The sequence below is a fragment of the Chrysemys picta genome, chromosome 2, assembly GCF_011386835.1.
Source record: "Chrysemys picta bellii isolate R12L10 chromosome 2, ASM1138683v2, whole genome shotgun sequence".
NCBI classification, from domain to species: domain Eukaryota; kingdom Metazoa; phylum Chordata; order Testudines; family Emydidae; genus Chrysemys; species Chrysemys picta.
The window spans coordinates 251,028-268,667 of record NC_088792.1 but is presented as its reverse complement, the minus strand read 5'-3'; the positions used below and the strand labels follow the sequence as shown (position 1 = coordinate 268,667).

The following is a 17,640-nucleotide window of genomic DNA, read 5'->3' as shown; positions in this document are numbered from 1 at the left end:
ATGTGGGGGTCTTCCCCTGCCCCAGCACTGTTCCCCAGGACAAGAGGCAGCTCACTTGCTCAGCTAAGTAGGCAGAATCACCATGTTTAGTGCAGTTTCATTGCTGATTCAGTTCACCCAATGGGATTGAAGTATGCAAATCAATTGGTGAGTGAGTAATGACTGGCTGAATTACCTCTGATGTCAAGGTGTTCCTCTGCCTGCAGCACCATAGGGGGCACTGTGTGGAAATCAGGCTTTTCAGATGTTCGGGTTTTCCAACTGTCAGCAAAATCAATAGGGTTCTTCTCACTGATGCCCAGAACATTCCCTGAAGTTTTGGAATTGATTGGATGTGGTCTTCAAAAGGTACCACATTACAGACAGGCAGAAACGCCATTGAGCATTAGGTCTCACTTTGCTTGGTCAGCCAGATAGATAAAAGATGGAAGGGGGAAGAGACTGGAGAGGGAATGACTTGCCCAACATCACAGAGCAGGTTAGTGGTAGAGCCAATAATAAAATCCAAGTCTCTTAGGTCCCAGTTTAGTGCCCTGACCACTGGACGATGGTACCTCTAACAGATTTACTCCCCCAGCATCTCTTTGCATGCTACACAGATGTGGGATGGTCCCAGGCAACTATACAGAAAAGAAGAATTCTTTACAGGTACAGCCTACTCCATGGGATTCTGGTACCATGACTGCCTGGCATACAGAAATGTAACTAGGCATTTTAGCACCTTGGTCGAGCAAGCACCCCCTAATGTTTATTTCGGTCATTTTTCCACCCCCGACAGCTTTGCACCCTGCCCTGGTTTACAGCCCTGCTGGCACACCACCTCTAGAAGAATCCTGTTTCCTCCTGTTCCACATACGTTGTGAAGTCAACACACCACAGCAAAGATAGGAATCTTCCCTGTTTCTTCTACGAGAGAATACCAGGCCAATGGTCCCCTATGGGAAGGATCTCTCCCATTAAGCTATCCAAACTCTGCTAGTCTTAGTGTGCCAGATACATCCCATAAAGAGACAGTCAAATACAGCTCAAGCCTATATGCCAATAGACTGAAAATAAGAAACCCCAAACCCCAGAGTGGTTCCAGTAGCAGCAGAGAACCAGTGCAGGTCAGAGGAACTGTATGCCATGGAAATCTGCAATACGTCTGCTTCTGTGGCACGCTGCCACAACAGCACCATCTGTTGCTACTCTGCGAGGTCTTAGGGCTTGTCTACACTTACCAAAGGAGCCGATCAATGCATCAGTGGTCAATTTAGCAGGTCTAGTGAAGACCTGCTAAATCGACCTCCGATCGCTCTCCCGTGGATTCCTGTACTCCACCTGATGAGAAGAGTCGACTTCACATAGTGTGGACCCTGCAGTAAGTAGATCTAAGCTATGCTGATTTGAGTCGCTTAGATCGACTTTTCCCTTTAATGTAGGCAAGGCCCTAGTCTACACCCAGGTAGGAAGAGTTGCTGTAATCTTGCCTGTGTGTGACAAACCCATGAACTGCATCCAGATAACTGTCCAAGGGAAATAGAGGGAGCCTTCTTACCAGTTAGATATAGATGGCGGTTTTGGATAGCGTATTATCAGGGTACAGCATGAGCTAAGGACCTGAGATATTTTCACTGATAGGGATCTAATACCCTGGGGTTAGTTTCTAGCGTAATCCAGTTCAGCACCGTTGCTATCTATCAGTCTTTGTTGTCGTCTTACATGCTCCTGAGACAGAAGCACATGTACAGGCAACCAAGCCCTGCAATTAAGCACTGGCAGCACCGAGGGTGCTGAGCTAGGAGGCACCTGATGAGCCTAGCTACCCAGGGAAAGGAAACACAGGATGCTCCTTTCTCACCTGACCCGTCTGTCCCATTGGCCTCCTCATTCTTCATCTCCTGTTGCTCAATCTCAGCATCCCCGTTCTCCTCTGGGGTTTTCTTTGGCCGTTGGCGAGCTTTGGCTGCCTCTTTCTTCTTGGCTGCCTTCTTCTTGGCCAGGTCAGAGGGCATGGTTACAGGTCACCGCTCTAGTACAGTTGCGAAAGCAAGAGGAGGAAGAACCCCATTAGAGAGAAGCCAAGGCCTGGCACAGACCCCGGGGCTGGGTCCCTTTCCTGGGACTTCCATCCCAATTGACACCCCCTTCACTCTGGCCTAGTCGCAGTTTCCTGGATTACGGGTCCTCCCACCTCAGGGCTCAGAGCGAGGCCATCACCCCCTACTACTCCGAGGTGACCCGCAGCCCCCCGACAAGGGCCAGGGCCCCCAACCGGCGCGGCCGCTCGGCTCCTCAGCTGCGGCCAGCCCGGGACGTGGCCGGCAGCCGGCGGGCTGCGAGGGCGCGGCGGCCGCTGGGAAGGGCCAGAGCCCGGCTGCTGGCCGGGCGGAGCGGCGCGGAGCGGAGCGGCGCCGTGGTGAGGGGCGCCCTGTTGTCCCAGATCTCGCAGAGCAGCGGCCGGGAGGCGCCGAGCCGCCGCTGACCCCCAGCTCCGCCAGGCGGCGGCCGGGCCTCAGCTCGCCCGGAGGCAGCGGCCGGATGCCGGTAAGGCCCAATCAACCTCCCCCCGGCGCCGCGCGCGCCTCACCAGCCGCCCGGCTCCTCCGCGCTTTTCCGTCTGTCGCAACAGAACAGCTGCCACCGCGTGCGCACGCTCCGCCCCCTCCGGCCCTGCCGCCAATCGCCACGTGAAACGTCACTTCTCGCCGGGCCTCACGACACTCTGGGAAATAGAGTCAGAAGAGACTGGCCCAGACGGGCCTCCGATTCCCAGCATGCACCGCGCCGAGCCCCAGGGCCCTTGGGAAATGGAGTACCTGGCCGCGCGGCTACTCCCCAATAGACAGCCCAGCATCCCCACCCCCGGCACCCCCGGGCTTCGTAGCTCAGAGCCCGGCGCCTCCGGGCCTGGCGGTTCAGAGCCTGGCGCCTCCGGGCTCGCCGTGTCAGTTATGAAAATAAAAAAAATTCTTGAGCGCTGGCACTTGTTTCATTAGTAATTAAGCACTGGTTCCTCCCCCTGGAAAAGTGTCTCATGAACGTAAAACTGATCATTCCTGAATGCTGGTGGGTGTCAGGGCAATGCCTTGGGAAAGGGGAAACACGAACCCAAAATTGGGTCACACACCATGGGGGGGGGGGGGTAACACATGCCCAGGATGGGGTCATATGGGACAGCAGATTGATACCTCTTGGGTCAGGTACAAGTCTGTATTTGCTTCTTGTCATTGCTTTATTATTATTATTTCCATTAGCTTAGTGCCTACCAGCCCTAGTTATGGACCCAGACCCCCCACAGTGCCAGGTGCTGTACATCCGTAAAACAAAAGGCAGTTCCTGCCCCCAAAAGGCTTACAGTAAAAACTTGGAGATGGAACTAGTGTCTTCCCTTGGAGAGGCGGGAGATAGCATCGAGAAGGAAGAAACAGGGGCTGGCAAATTGTGATGGGGCATTTTCCTGCTGAGTGTAGATCTGTCAAGATCCCATTCCCATCATACTCTTCCTTGTCTTTTGTGAGACTTCAGGGGGGCTCTCTCAATCTGCAGGGCAGCCTGAGCTGCTCGCAATAGCAGCCCCCCCACCCCCGACTCCTGTACTAGGAATGATGGCCTGGAACATACAAACTGACGGGATCAGCCCAGTGGTCCATCTCATGCCGACGCTGCCAGCACGGACAGTCTCGGGAGCGGCAGAGCAAGGGGCCCCTGCACGAGGCAGCGATGGGAGCTATTGCTCCCGGACGGTCCCGGGGGAGAAGCCACCTAAACCTCAGAGATCGGCCCATGGGGCGGGAGTCGGGACGGTTCGCTACCCCGCCCCGCCCTCCCCGCTGCGCTGTCACTAGGGCTGTTCTCATGGCCGATCCTTGCCCCGGGTTCGGCTGTCCCAAGGGCGCTGCCTGGGCACGGGGCGGTGGGACCCGGGCGCGGGGCTGCCCTGCGACCGAGCACGAGCCGGGCCCCAGCGCAGGGCTGCACGAGTGGGCGGGGCACTGCAGCCGCGGGATCGGGAGGGCGATGGGGCGTGGCTACAAAGCGTGGGGAGGGAGCGGCGGCTCTGGGGATGAGACATGCGCATGCGCACCGAACCATAGAGCGCGGAGGAGTGGACAGGGTTCGGCGTGCAGAGCGGCAAGCGAGAGACCATAGAGCGAGGAAGAGGAAGGCGCTGGGGGACGGAGAGGGGCTGGCATGAGGCGGCTGAGCTGGCAGCTGTCGGAGCGCTGGCCGGACACGAGCAATGCCCGCCTGACCCAGCCCCCAGGGCTGCTGCCGCCTGGCCGACACAGCGGCCGTGTGAGGCGAGTCAGGCAGGGAGCGGCGCCGGGCCTGGGCTCCTGCGCGGAGAGCGTCTGACAGGTACCGGCGAGCGGCCCAGCAGGGCAAGTCCTAAGCAGGCGGGAGGCCAGGCGCTGGGCTGGGGCCACGCAGAGCTTTCCCGAGCCCCTCGCTTCCCATCCTTCGCCGGAGCAGGGCGGCCCCATCGTGTCCGTGAGACTGGGCCTCCTCCAGCCCCCCTCCCTCGGGGCAGAACCGGGAACGTTTCTCTAGGGCCAGGGCTGCATATCGCCCAGGCCTCAGCAGGACCCAATTCCTCCTCACACGGCGTCTTGCCGATGGGATTCAGCCCTGCCTGGGAGGAGCTCTAGGGGAAAAAAGGAGAACGCTTTCTCCGGGCCCTAGTCCACCTTTTGCCTCTCTGATGAAGCTGCCAGCTAAGGCCTGGGTGCTGATGCTCGTTATGTTGAACACATTTGTTCAATAAGAGTTGCACTGGAACATAGGCTTTAGGGGTAGAAAGCCCAATATCCTCACCCAGCCAGTCCCCCGAGCCTGGGGCTGCACTGGAACTTGTACCTTAAGGGGAAAATCCCCTGTAGCCCATGTCCCTCTGCTAAGGTCCTCCTCTTTTCCTACTGCAGGAAGCACTGGCCAATCTCCCTGGCATTGTCTCAGAAGTGGAGCCTCTGACCTCTCTTCTAGCAGGGGGTGAATGGTAATCCCAGCTCTGGAGTTCAGGGTATCCTAACCTTAATCTGAGTCTGCACAGTTGTCACTGAGGCAGATTCAATCCTGCAGTTCTGGCTGTTCAGTTTCCCTCTCTTTAGGTAGCCTGGATGGGACCATCAAAAGTGCAGCAGCTGGGAACCAAGAAACAAGCAGGTGGGACAGGCTCTTGTGCTGTTAGCCTGAGTCATCACTGAGATACTGTCCACCAGCTGCAAAGGGTCAGTGTTTCATGTTGCCAGATGTTATTCCAGGGGACCTGAGCATTGGTTTCTTTCTCCCTCTGCTCTTAAGGCTACTGTACTTGGAAGTTCAGGAAACTTTCTGATTCCATCCCATGTGAGAAGTGTTTGTATCTTGAAGTCCCTGGAGTTGACTGGATTCACAGATCTCAGGGCTGAAGCCCTCTCTGCCTCACCTGTCAAGGAGCTGGGAATGACTCTCCACATCTCCAGGCATGGACACTACCTGGGGCTCATTTAATTCTCTTTTCAACATGAGCCATATTGCCAAATTCTCTGAACTTTATGGTTTATCTCTGACATTGTTACACACCCATGACTGGGCTAGATCTGTGGCCTACTACTGCCTTTAAGTGGGAAATCGTGCCTCTCATGCTACTGGATCACTGTTTTCTAGCTCTCTCAGGTTCTGGTGCATTTCTAGATCTCCCTTTGTTCAGATTTTTTGTGATTCTAGATACTTCCTTGTTGAAGATTCTGCATATTGTTTCATGATAGCTCTGCCATGCGTCTGGCTACTCTCCTTGCCTTCCTGCGGCCTGCTCTGCCACTCATCCTGGGCCTCTCCTTGGGATGCAGTCTAAGTCTGCTGCGTGTCTCCTGGATCCAGAGTGATGGGGAGGATACTTGCATGGACACAGGGGTAAATAATGGGCTGTTTGCTGGGAAAATGCAGAAGGACTCCATTGCTGGAGGAAGGTCAAGCCAGAATGATGAGGACTTCAAACCCAGGATTGTTCCCTACTACCGAGACCCCAACAAGCCTTACAAGAAAGTGCTCAGGTAAGAGACGCTCCTTTTGAGCAAGTCATTGTGAGGTGAAGGTGACCGCCTATGTCTAACATGTGGGTCCCATCAGCACTTAGGGGCTAACCAGGGTCAGACTGCGTTAGTTGGTTGAAACTATAATTAAATATGGTATAATATTTACTGGAAGATTATGATGTGACAGGGTATAACCAGCACAGTTTCTCCAAAAGAAAATTGTCTCCCACTAGTATATTATCAGAGGGGTAGCCGTGTTAGTCTGAATCTGTAAAAAGCAACAGAGGGTCCTGTGGCACCTTTGAGACTAACAGAAGTACTGGGAGCATAAGCTTTCGTGGGTAAGAACCTCACTTCTTCAGATGCAAGTAATGGAAATCTCCAGAGGCAGGTATATATCAGTGTGGAGATAACAAGGTTAGTTCAATCAGGGAGGGTGAGGTGCTCTGCTAGCAGTTGAGGTGTGAACACCAAGGGAGGAGAAACTGTTTCTGTAGTTGGATAGCCATTCACAGTCTTTGTTTAATCCTGATCTGATGGTGTCAAATTTGCAAATGAACTGGAGCTCAGCAGTTTCTCTTTGGAGTCTGGTCCTGAAGTTTTTTTTGCTGTAAGATGGCTACCTTAACATCTGCTATTGTGTGACCAGGGAGGTTGAAGTGTTCTCCTACAGGTTTTTGTATATTGCCATTCCTGATATCTGACTTGTGTCCATTTATCCTCTTGCGTAGTGACTGTCCAGTTTGGCCAATGTACATAGCAGAGGGGCATTGCTGGCATATGATAGCATATATAACATTGGTGGACGTGCAGGTGAATGAGCCGGTGATGTTGTAGCTGATCTGGTTAGGTCCAGTGATGGTGTTGCTGGTGTAGATATGTGGGCAGAGTTGGCATCGGGGTTTGTTGCATGGGTTGGTTCCTGAGTTAGAGTTGTTATGGTGCCGTGTGTGGTTGCTGGTGAGAATATGCTTAAGGTTGGCGGGTTGTCTGTGGGCGAGGACTGGCCTGCCTCCCAAGGTCTGTGAAAGTGACGGATCATTGTCCAGGATGGGTTGTAGATCACTGATGATGCGTTGGAGAGGTTTAAGCTGAGGACTGTAGGTGATGGCCAGTGGAGTTCTGTTGGTTTCTCTTCTGGGCCTGTCTTGTAGCAGGAGGCTTGGTTGGTTATTTATGAAAGTCTCCAGGTTGCCACTGCATTTAGCCGTATGGAATGGAAATCTATCAACCTCATGAAGAAACTTGCACAAATACAGACAGATATCATCTTCCTTTCCAAATGCAAACGGATGGACATCATACCAAATGGACTGAAGGTGAAAAATCCATTGCTATCTACATACTGCACAGACCACAGTGAGAGATTATGCCATACATTATCAAAGAAACTGAGGAACCACCTGATCAGCATCCTATACAGCAAACAGAAAAACATCAAGAAAGAGCTCTCCAACCTGGAGACTTTCATAAATAACCAACCCTCCACACAAATGGACTTTACTAAAATAAGAGAGGAGATCTACATTACACACTTCACCTCTCTACAAAGGAAAAAGGACCGTAAGCTGTCTAAAATCCTTCCTGCCACATGGGGCCACAACAGGGGTACCCCTAACTCACCCAGCAATATCGTCAATTTATCCAGCTACACACTCAACCCAGCAGAAGAGTCTGTCCTATCTCGGGGACTCTCCTTTTGCCCCAGCACCCCCACGAACATGATACAGTTCTGTGGTGATCTGGAAGCCTACTTTCGCCACCTCCGACTCAAAGAATACTTTCATGATAACACTGAACAGCGCACTGATACACAGATACCCTCCCACCAACAACACAGGAAGAAGAACTCCACATGGACTCCTCCTGAGGGTCGAAATGACAGTCTGGACCTATACATAGAATGCTTCCGCCGACGTGCACAGGCAGAAATTGTGGAAAAACAACATCGCTTGCCTCATAACCTAAGTTGTGCAGAACGCAATGCCATCCACAGCCTCAGAAACCACCCTGACATTATCATCAAAGAGGCTGATAAAGGAGGTGCTGTTGTCATCATGAACAGGTCTGACTACCAGAAGGAGGCTGCCAGACAACTCTCCAATACCAAATTCTACAGGCCGCTTTCCTCAGATCCCACTGAGGAATACACTAAGAAACTGCACCATCTACTCAGGACACTCCCTACACTAACACAGGAACAAATCAACATACCCTTAGAGCCCCGACCGGGGTTATTCTATCTACTACCTAAGATCCACAAACCTGGAAATCCTGGACGCCCCATCATCTCGGGCATTGGCACTCTCACTGAAGGACTGTCTGGATATGTGGACTCCCTACTCAGACCCTACGCCACCAGCACTCCCAGCTATCTCCGTGACACCACAGATTTCCTGAGAAAACTACAATGCATTGGTGACCTCCCAGAAAACACCATCCTAGCCACCATGTATGTAGAGGCTCTCTACACAAACATCCCACATACAGATGGAATACAAGCTGTCAGGAACAGTATCCCTGATGATGACACAGCACAACTTATTGCTGAGCTCTGTGACTTTATCCTCACGCACAATTATTTCAAATTTGGTGACAATATATACCTCCAGACCAGTGGCACCGCTATGGGCACCCGCATGGCCCCACAATATGCCAACATTTTTATGGCTGACCTGGAACAACGCTTCCTCAGCTCTCGTCCACTCATGCCCCTTCTCTACCTACGCTATATTGATGACATCTTCATCATCTGGACCCATGGGAAGGAGACCCTGGAAGAATTCCACCATGCTTTCAACAGCTTCCACCCCACCATCAACCTCAGCCTGGACCAATCTACACGGGGAGGTCCACTTCCTGGACACCACCGTACAAATAAGCGATGGCCACATTAACACCACCCTATACCGAAAACCCACCGACCGCTACGCCTACCTTCATGCCTCCAGCTTCCACCCCGGTCACACCACACGATCCATCGTCTACAGCCAAGCACTGAGGTACAATCGCATCTGCTCCAACCCCTCAGACAGAGACCAACACCTACAAGATCTTCACCAAGCATTCTCAAAACTACGATACCCACACAAGGAAATAAAGAAACAAATCAACAGAGCCAGACGTGTACCCAGAAGCCTCCTGCTACAAGACAGGCCCAGAAGAGAAACCAACAGAACTCCACTGGCCATCACCTACAGTCCTCAGCTTAAACCTCTCCAACGCATCATCAGTGATCTACAACCCATCCTGGACAATGATCCGTCACTTTCACAGACCTTGGGAGGCAGGCCAGTCCTCGCCCACAGACAACCTGCCAACCTTAAGCATATTCTCACCAGCAACCACGCACCGCACCATAACAACTCTAACTCAGGAACCAACCCATGCAACAAACCCCGATGCCAACTCTGCCCACATATCTACACCAGCAACACCATCACTGGACCTAACCAGATCAGCTACAACATCACCGGCTCATTCACCTGCACGTCCACCAATGTTATGTATGCCATCATATGCCAGCAATGCCCCTCTGCTATGTACATTGGCCAAACTGGACAGTCACTACGCAAGAGGATAAATGGACACAAGTCAGATATCAGGAATGGCAATATACAAAAACCTGTAGGAGAACACTTCAACCTCCCTGGCCACACAATAGCAGATGTTAAGGTAGCCATCTTACAGCAAAAAAAACTTCAGGACCAGACTCCAAAGAGAAACTGCTGAGCTCCAGTTCATTTGCAAATTTGACACCATCAGATCAGGATTAAACAAAGACTGTGAATGGCTATCCAACTACAGAAACAGTTTCTCCCTGATTGAACTAACCTCGTTATCTCCACACTGATATATACCTGCCACTGGAGATTTCCATTACTTGCATCTGAAGAAGTGAGGTTCTTACCCACGAAAGCTTATGCTCCCAGTACTTCTGTTAGTCTCAAAGGTGCCACAGGACCCTCTGTTGCTTTTTACTAGTATATTAGAATTCTTTGAATATGGAAAAGTAGCAGATAAAGAGAAGCGGTTGACAACTTATTTGAACTTTCAAAATGGCTTTGATAAGATGTCTCACAAAATGCTACTAAATAAATTAAATAGTCCAGGTGTGAGAGGCAAAGCCTCCTCATGGATCAAACACTGGCTAGGAGAAAGAAAACAAAGGAGAAGGAATAAGTAGTCAATATTCACCATGACAGAAAGCTAATAGCCAGGGCCTCAAGGTTCCATCCTAGGATCTATATCGTTTAATATATTTATTAATGTTCTGGAAAGGAGGGTTTGTAGAAGAGTGCATTTGCGGCAGGCATGCCCTCTCATCAGTGGATGTGGCATAGCAGACACATTCCGTGATTGGTGGCCCCTATTTATAACTGCTCTGTCCCGCAGTTTCTGTCTTCCCGTAACTCAGCTCTGGCCAGGTCATTATTTAGTGCCACACCTTTCAGGGTAGCAAACAGTCCAAAAAATAAAATGTCTAATTGCTCCATTTAGTCCAGGGATCGGCAACCTTTGGCACGCAGTCCATCGGGGAAAACCACTGGCGGGCCGGGATGGTTTGTTTATCTGCAGGCGGCCAGCACATCCCTCAACCCATGCCGCTTCCCGCCGCCCCCATTGGCTGGAACAGCGAACCGCAGCCAGTGGGAGCTGCGATCAGCCGAAACTGCGGACGCTGCTGGTAAACAAAGTGGCCCGGCCCGCCAGTGGATTTCCCTGATGGGCTGTGTACCAAAGGTTGCCGATCCCTGATCTAGTCTGTTGCATTTGGTCCTGGTCCCAGTGGTTCATATGCCCTTTCCTCATGACTTGCAGTCATCTATTCCCTTCTTAGAGGCTTCACCAGTGGTTGTAGGGGAATCCAGGCCTGCTTCTACAATGGGTTCCAGCAGGCAAGTCAAGGTTCAATCCCTCAAACTTCTTGCTGCCGTTTCCCTGGACTGTTTCATACTAAGCCTGTAAGTAGGCCTGTCCCACAACCTTTGTGAGTTCACCCTTCTTGGAGGGCTAGGACTCTCAGCACTCCCTCCTGGAATCCCCCAATAAATGCCAAAGTAAAAGTGTAAGCTTAAACCCCCTTCTACCCTCCTTAGGCTTGATCTTTTAGTCCTCTCTTAGTCGTCAATTGAATGTCTGCTAGGGCTGTTTCCATTCCCTAATCCCAGGGAGCAACTGCAGAGTTCCTACCTCTCTCCCTGCAGCCCCCTTCATCATCTTATGCTTTATAGTGAAGCGGACTCATCTACTGAATATAACCATCACCTACTATATTCCCCATACATCCATGCCACTACACTCTCTTACCTGGCTGAGTATCCTTAAAAAATGTAGTGGAGCTTTTTTAATGTTGCCTCACTTTCCTGAAACACTCACTAAGCCCCTCATACTAAATTCAGTTGTCACCCCTTCTGCCACAGACTTCCTCTGTTTATACTGACCCCAGTTCCTCTCCCAGTTAGGATACATCAGTTGTAGTGACTGGCCCACCCTGCAGGTGTGGCCAGGCACTTTTTAATTGAGCTCCCAAGCTCCAGTTTTAACCCTTTTCATTACAGTGTTGGGTAGACACCCCACCATAGGGATGAGCAGTAAAGTACCAAAATTTGCAGATGACATCGTTGTTTTTATTAGTCACTTTTGAGCAAGTCATTGTGAGGTGAAGGTGACCGCCTATGTCTAACATGTGGGTCCCATCAGCTCTTAGGGGCTAAACAGGGTCAGACTGGGCTAGTTGGTTGAAACTATAATTAAATATAGTATAATAAAATGGCTGGAAGATTATGATGTGACAGTGTATAGCCAGCACAATTTCTCCAAAGGAAAATTGTCTTTTCAGAGCAGACCATGAAAAACTTCAGAGAGCCTGTATCAAGCTAGATGAATGGGCAACAGAATGGCAAATTAAATTCAATGTTGCTAACTGCAAAGCACTACACATTGGAGGGGAAAAAATAATCTACTCATAACTTACACAGTTCAAAATCAATTCAGGAAAGTAACCTGGTGTCATTACAGAGACGGAGATCTCTGCTCAGTCTGCAGGTGCAGTCACAAAAAGCAAACAAGATGTTCAGTTACATCAGGAATGGAGAATAGTAAAAAATTAATGCATTTCTATAAATCAATGACATGGCCTCATCTGGGTACTGTGTGCAGCACATTGTAGAACAGAGGGGGTTCAGAGAAAGGAAGACCAGAATGATTAGGTGATTGGGGGGGGGGGGGCGGAATCTTCTCCTATGAAATGGCTGAAAAGTTGGGACTGTTACCTCATAAAGGAGACAAGTGGGGACATGATTAAAGTATATAAAATAATGAGGGGTCTAAAGCAAGATCAGCAACTTCTGTTCTCCCTGTCTCAAAACACAAGAAAAAAGGGGACATTAAATTAAATTAAAAGGTGGGAAATTCCAAACTAATCAAAGGAAATGCTTTTCACTCAATGCCACAGGATGTCAATGAGGCCAAACTTCTTCTAGTGCTAACATAAATTTTGGAAGAACTATTTAACCTCATGCTTCAGGGTTTAAACCAGTCAAACTACTAGTGATTAAAAGGCTACTTGCAGCTTCCTCTGAAACCTGTGGTGCTGGCCATCATCAGAGACAGGATAGTGGACCAGATGGACCTCGGGTCTGATCCAGTCTGGCAATTTCTATGTTCCTAGTACTTGAATAGGAAACAGAGGCTGCGGGGGGGAGGGGTTGGTAGTGAGTGCACTCTCCATTTAGTGAGTGCTGATCCCAATGCTATCATGTGGCACTAAGGCGTGCTATACTGCTGGGTGGGTAGATCTCTCGGGGTCAGTTTCCCCTCTAAGTCAGTGCTGCCAGACTGATATCTTTCAGGTATGATATAAAAGCAAGATCTTGATCATTTGTGGTCATTAAAGATCCTGTGGCACTTTTTCAGGAATCAAGATGTGATCGCCAGGGTATCCAAGGATCTCTCATATATTTACATTTTGCCCCCTTGAACTCTCCCCCCCCCCCCCCCCCTAAAATTTCTATTGAATGCAATAGTTAGCTTCACTTCTTGCCCTAAACTGTTGTTCAGCATTGCTGTGTGGCTGTTAAACCACTGCTACATCCCAGCCCAGAGGGGGCAGTCTTTCATTAGTGGGTGATGCCATCTCTCTGCATAGCTGGATACAAGCGTTAGGATGCTAACTAGCCTTGGTTTCCGTGAAGTAGGAAGGTGCCTTAAAAATGTGAGATCGTTAGTAATGTGTCCAGCTGAGCCCTAAGTCAGAGCTTTTAAAGGAATCGGATTACTTGAAACATCAATTGTGGGTATGGGTGCCCCCTCTGCCTCTGATGCGAGTATAGGGATAGATGTTTCATTCCCTTCTCCCAGCTGCTTGTGTTGTAACCATGGCTTTTCCCTGCAGGACTCGCTATATCCAGACAGAGCTGGGCTTCCATGAACGGCTCTTTGTGGCTGTGCTCACCTCCAAGGCAACCATGAACACACTGGCTGTGGCAGTGAACAAGACAGTGGCCCATCACTTTCCACACCTGCTGTACTTTACAGGGTTGCGCAGCGCCAAGGTGCCTCATGGTATGGCGCTGGTGTCACATGGGGACGAACGCCCAGTCTGGCTGATGTATGAGACCATGCGCTACATCCATCAGCACTTTGGGGGTGACTATGACTGGTTCTATGTCATGCAGGATGACACCTATGCCCAGGCCGAGCAGATCAAGACCCTAGTGACGCACCTAAGCATTAATCAGGATGTTTACCTGGGACGGGCTGAGGAGTTCATTGGGGGGGATGAACAGGCCCGCTACTGCCATGGTGGCTTTGGCTACTTGGTTTCCCGGAGCCTGCTGCTCAAGTTGCATCGGCATCTGGACAGCTGCCGTAATGAGATTCTCAGTGTGCGCCCGGATGAGTGGCTGGGACGCTGCATCATCGACTTCCTGGGCATCAGCTGCGTCTCCCAGCACCAGGTATTGTCCTTCCAGGGGCTAGGGCACAGCCTCAACCCAATAGACTCCACACCCTCCCATGCCTGTGCCATAGGGCAAAGGGGTGAGTGCCTCCAAATCTATGCTGTGAAGTACTGGGCAGAAAGGAGATGTGGGGTAGCAGCATGGGACAAGAGACCAGTCTTCACCCTCAGCACTTGGGAGGTGGAGCTAGACTGACATTTGAGAGAACAGATTTAGTCAGATTTCATCTATTTCACAATTTTTCAAGGAAGTGGGAGGCAGCCGAGGATAGAAAGAACAAGGAGATCTGGATTCTCCTCTGATATAGGAAGTGAGGAGTGGAGGGTGAAACCCACTCCCATGCCCAAGTGTTTGTCTCTCTGGGTCTCACCACCCTTGGAATGAATGGGTGGGGGAGGGATGACCCAGTGTGAGTGTCAGGGTTCCTAACTAGTCTCATCCATTTCAGGGCCAGCATTACCGCTCCTATGAACTGGCCAAAAATGCAGACCTAGAGAAGGAGGCGGGTGAGGACTTCCAGGCGGCACTCACTGTGCACCCTGTCTCTGAGGGGACCCTCATGTACCGATTGCACAAGCATTTCAGCAGGATCCAGCTGGACAGAGCCTACCAGGAGATCCAGCAACTCCAGGTATCTGAGTGGGGGAATACCGACAGGGAACCGGAGGCAGAGATGGAGTGTGAGGTCAGACAGGATCTCTCGTTTTTTCCCAGGGTTTGTGGGGGAACAGAGAATCTCTGACAGCTAGGCAGTGGCAGATTCCTCTATGGAAATACCACACCCTCCTCATGCAGGGGCTATCAGAATCACTACTGTCCTGCACCACCAAGGATTCAGGAAGCTCTAGGTAGGGAGGCGGGATCAGGCCATTTGCCCCTCTGGGGTGGAGAGGGGGGCAGGAAGCGGGACCAGACCACTTGCCTCTCTAGGAGAAGAGCATCTTCAGACACTGACTCACCAACCTAGTGAGGAGGGCTTTAAATTAGATTCAAAGGGGACAGTTGACAAAAGCCCACAAGCAGGTATTTAATAATAATAATAAAAAAAAAGTGACCTTAAAAGAGGGCTAGATGTTGGGAGCGGGGGATGAAAATTACAGTAGGGTCATAGGAACAACAAGAGGGAAAACAGTGAAGGAATCTGCTCAACATTATAGATGTCTATACACAAAAGCAAGGAGTATGAGAGTAAACAGGAAGAACTGGATGTAATAGTACACTAGCTAAATCATGACTTAATTGGCATCAGACTTGGTGGGATAAATCTCATGACTGGAATATTGGTATAGAGGGTATAGCTTGTTCAGGATGGAAAGATGGGGAGAAAGGGAGGAAATGTTGCATTACACATCGAGAATACATACACTTGTTCTGAGTCCACAAGGAGGTAAGAAGCAGATAAGTTGAAAGCGTCTGGGTGAAGATAAAAGGGAAACAAAACAGGGGCAATGTCATGGTAGGATTTGAGTTAAAAAAATCAAATGGAAGAGTACAAAATGGGGAATAACTGACTAGGTGGTAGGATTGCTGAAAAGTATCTGGGGATTATAGTGGATTATAAATTCAATATGAGCCAATAATGGGATGCAGTTGTGAAAAGGCTAATATTCTGGGATGTAGTAATAGGAGTGTCATGTGTAACACATGGGAGATGTTTGTCCCGCTCTACTTGGCACTGGTGAGGCCTCGGCTGGAGTACTGTGCCCAGTGTTGGGTGCCACACTTTAGGAAAGATGTGAACAAATTAGAGTTCAGAGAAGAGCAATAAAAAGGATAAAATATTTAGAAAACCTGAGGAAAGATTAAACTGGGCATGTTTACTCTTGAGAAAAGAAGACTGGGGGTGGGAGGGACCTGATGATAGTCTTCAAATATTTTAAGGGTTGTTATAAAGAGCATGGGGATCAATTGTTCTCCATGTCCACTGAAGGTAGGACAAGAAGTAATGGGCTTAATATCTGCAGCAAGGGAGATTTAGGTTAGATATTAGAAAAAGCTTTCTGATTATAAGGGTAGTTAAGCTCTGGAACAGGCTTCCAAGGAAGGTGGTGGAATCCCTGTCATTGGACGTATTTAAGAACAAGTTGGACAAACGCCTGTCAGGGATTGTCTAGGGGTATACTTCGTCCTGCCTCAGTGTGGGGGACTGGACTTGGTGACTTCTCAAGGTCCTTTCCAGCCCTATACCTATGATCCTATAAATAGGAGTGTACTTTCTTCACAGATGCAGATCAGGAACCTGACATCGCTGACACCAGCCCGCGAGGGTGGGCTGACGTGGCCCATAGGCATCAATGCTCCCTTTGTCCCCAAATCCCGCTTCGAGGTGATCAGCTGGGACTACTTCACAGAGCAGCACCTCTTCTCCTGCCCCGATGGCTCCCCCAAATGTGAGCTGGCTGGAGCCAGCAAGGCCGATGTTAGTGACATCATCGAGGCAGCGCTCCAGCAGCTCAACAGCCGCTACCAGCCTCAGCTTCGTTTCTACAAGCAACAATTGCTGAATGGCTACCGGCGCTTTGACCCCACACGGGGCATGGAGTACGTGCTGGACCTCTTGCTGGAGGCTGTAACCCAGAAGGGCCACAGCCATGTTCTGGCTAAGCGGGTGAGTCTAGTGCGACCCCTCAGCAAGGTGGAGATCATCCCCATGCCCTATGTGACAGAGGCTACACGCGTGCAGCTGGTGCTGCCCCTGACCGTGCAGGAGCTGGACTTTGTCAGCAACTTCCTAGACATGTTTGCCATGAACACGCTGGATACGCATGACAACGCCCTGCTAACCCTGCTCTTCATCTACCAGCCTTATGATGCTCAGCGGGTCAGCCAGCTGGATGTCTTTGCTGGGGTCAAAGCTATGGTGGGAGAGCTTGAAAAACGCTATGCAGAGGTGAAAATCCCCTGGATCAGCGTCAAAACCGAGGTGCCATCCCAGGTGAAGCTCATGGACATAGTGTCGAAGAAGCACCCTGTGGACACCCTCTTCTTCTTGGCCAGCGTTTGGACAGAGGTTAACACGGAGTTCCTGAATCGCTGCCGCATGAACACCATCAGCAACTGGCAGGTCTTCTTTCCAATGCACTTCCAGGAGTTCAACCCAGTGCTGATGTACCATGGCGAGCAGGCCGCCTCCTCCAGCACCGACTTCCTGAGGGATGGGCACTTTGACAGTCATGCCTTTGCTGAGGCTTGCTTCTACAACTCTGACTACATGGCAGCACGCACCAAGCTGGCGGCTGACATTTTGGACCGGGATGAAGTGCTGGAGAGCATGGAAGTATTTGATGTCTTCCTTCGCTACTCCGGCCTGCACCTGTTCCGGGCTGTGGAGCCAGGGCTGGTGCAGAAATATATGCTGAGGAGCTGCAACCCCCGGCTGAGTGAGGAACTGTATCACCGCTGTGTGCTCAGTAACCTGGAAGGGCTCTCCTCCCGCTCGCACCTGGCCATGGCCCTCTTTGAGCAGGAACAGGCCAATAGCACCTGAAGGACCAGAAGCTGCCAGTGGTTCCCCAGCACCTTAATACTTGCACCTTCCACCCTCCTTCCCAGCCCCAGTCCTGCCCTGGGAAAAATGGGTGCGTGAGGCCAAGGGGCGGGCAGGGCAATTGGAAAATTTGGTTTAATAGGAAAAGTGATTAAAGTTTCTTCCCATGCATTAACTTTGTTGCTCACAAATT

The 17,640-nt window shown here is 50.6% G+C and overlaps 2 protein-coding genes across 8 annotated transcripts in view; one reads left to right on the top strand and one right to left on the bottom strand.

The window, feature by feature from the left end:
• ABCF2 (ATP binding cassette subfamily F member 2) overlaps positions 1-2,709 on the bottom strand; it is a 32,421-nt gene extending 29,712 nt beyond the window's left edge. For both annotated transcript variants that reach the window (XM_005289725.4, XM_065582506.1), the window contains exons 1-2: positions 2,570-2,709; positions 1,841-2,011 (exon numbers count right to left, since the gene is read on the bottom strand). In XM_005289725.4, the coding sequence (XP_005289782.2) occupies positions 1,841-1,994 (154 nt within the window). In that variant the 5' untranslated portion in view covers positions 1,995-2,011; positions 2,570-2,709. The remainder of the gene's footprint in view (positions 1-1,840; positions 2,012-2,569) is intronic.
• A 1,323-nt stretch (positions 2,710-4,032) lies between these two features.
• CHPF2 (chondroitin polymerizing factor 2) lies at positions 4,033-17,618 on the top strand. Of its 6 annotated transcripts, none has more exons than XM_065582504.1 (6): positions 4,080-4,341; positions 4,905-4,978; positions 5,284-6,014; positions 13,393-13,957; positions 14,409-14,591; positions 16,185-17,618. In XM_065582504.1, the coding sequence occupies exons 3-6, from the start codon at positions 5,737-5,739 to the stop codon at positions 17,445-17,447; spliced, it is 2,289 nt and encodes a 762-aa protein (XP_065438576.1). In that variant the 5' UTR covers positions 4,080-4,341; positions 4,905-4,978; positions 5,284-5,736; the 3' UTR covers positions 17,448-17,618. The 6 variants fall into 6 exon arrangements, with proteins under 6 accessions (XP_042713048.1, XP_005289780.1, XP_065438577.1 ...); XM_024111715.3 differs by having other exon boundaries at positions 5,091-6,014; XM_005289723.5 differs by lacking the exon at positions 4,905-4,978 and having other exon boundaries at positions 4,065-4,341; positions 5,091-6,014.
• The last annotated feature ends 22 nt before the right edge of the window (positions 17,619-17,640 follow it).

Bases quoted from the DNA above. Each gene is read 5' to 3' on its own strand.
- CHPF2 (XM_005289723.5), top strand. From the start codon at position 5,737: ATGCGTCTGGCTACTCTCCTTGCCTTCCTGCGGCCTGCTCTGCCACTC. The intron at 6,015-13,392 runs GTAAGAGACGCT...TTTTCCCTGCAG, and splicing joins CCTTACAAGAAAGTGCTCAG to GACTCGCTATATCCAGACAG. The intron at 14,592-16,184 runs GTATCTGAGTGG...CTTTCTTCACAG, and splicing joins AGGAGATCCAGCAACTCCAG to ATGCAGATCAGGAACCTGAC.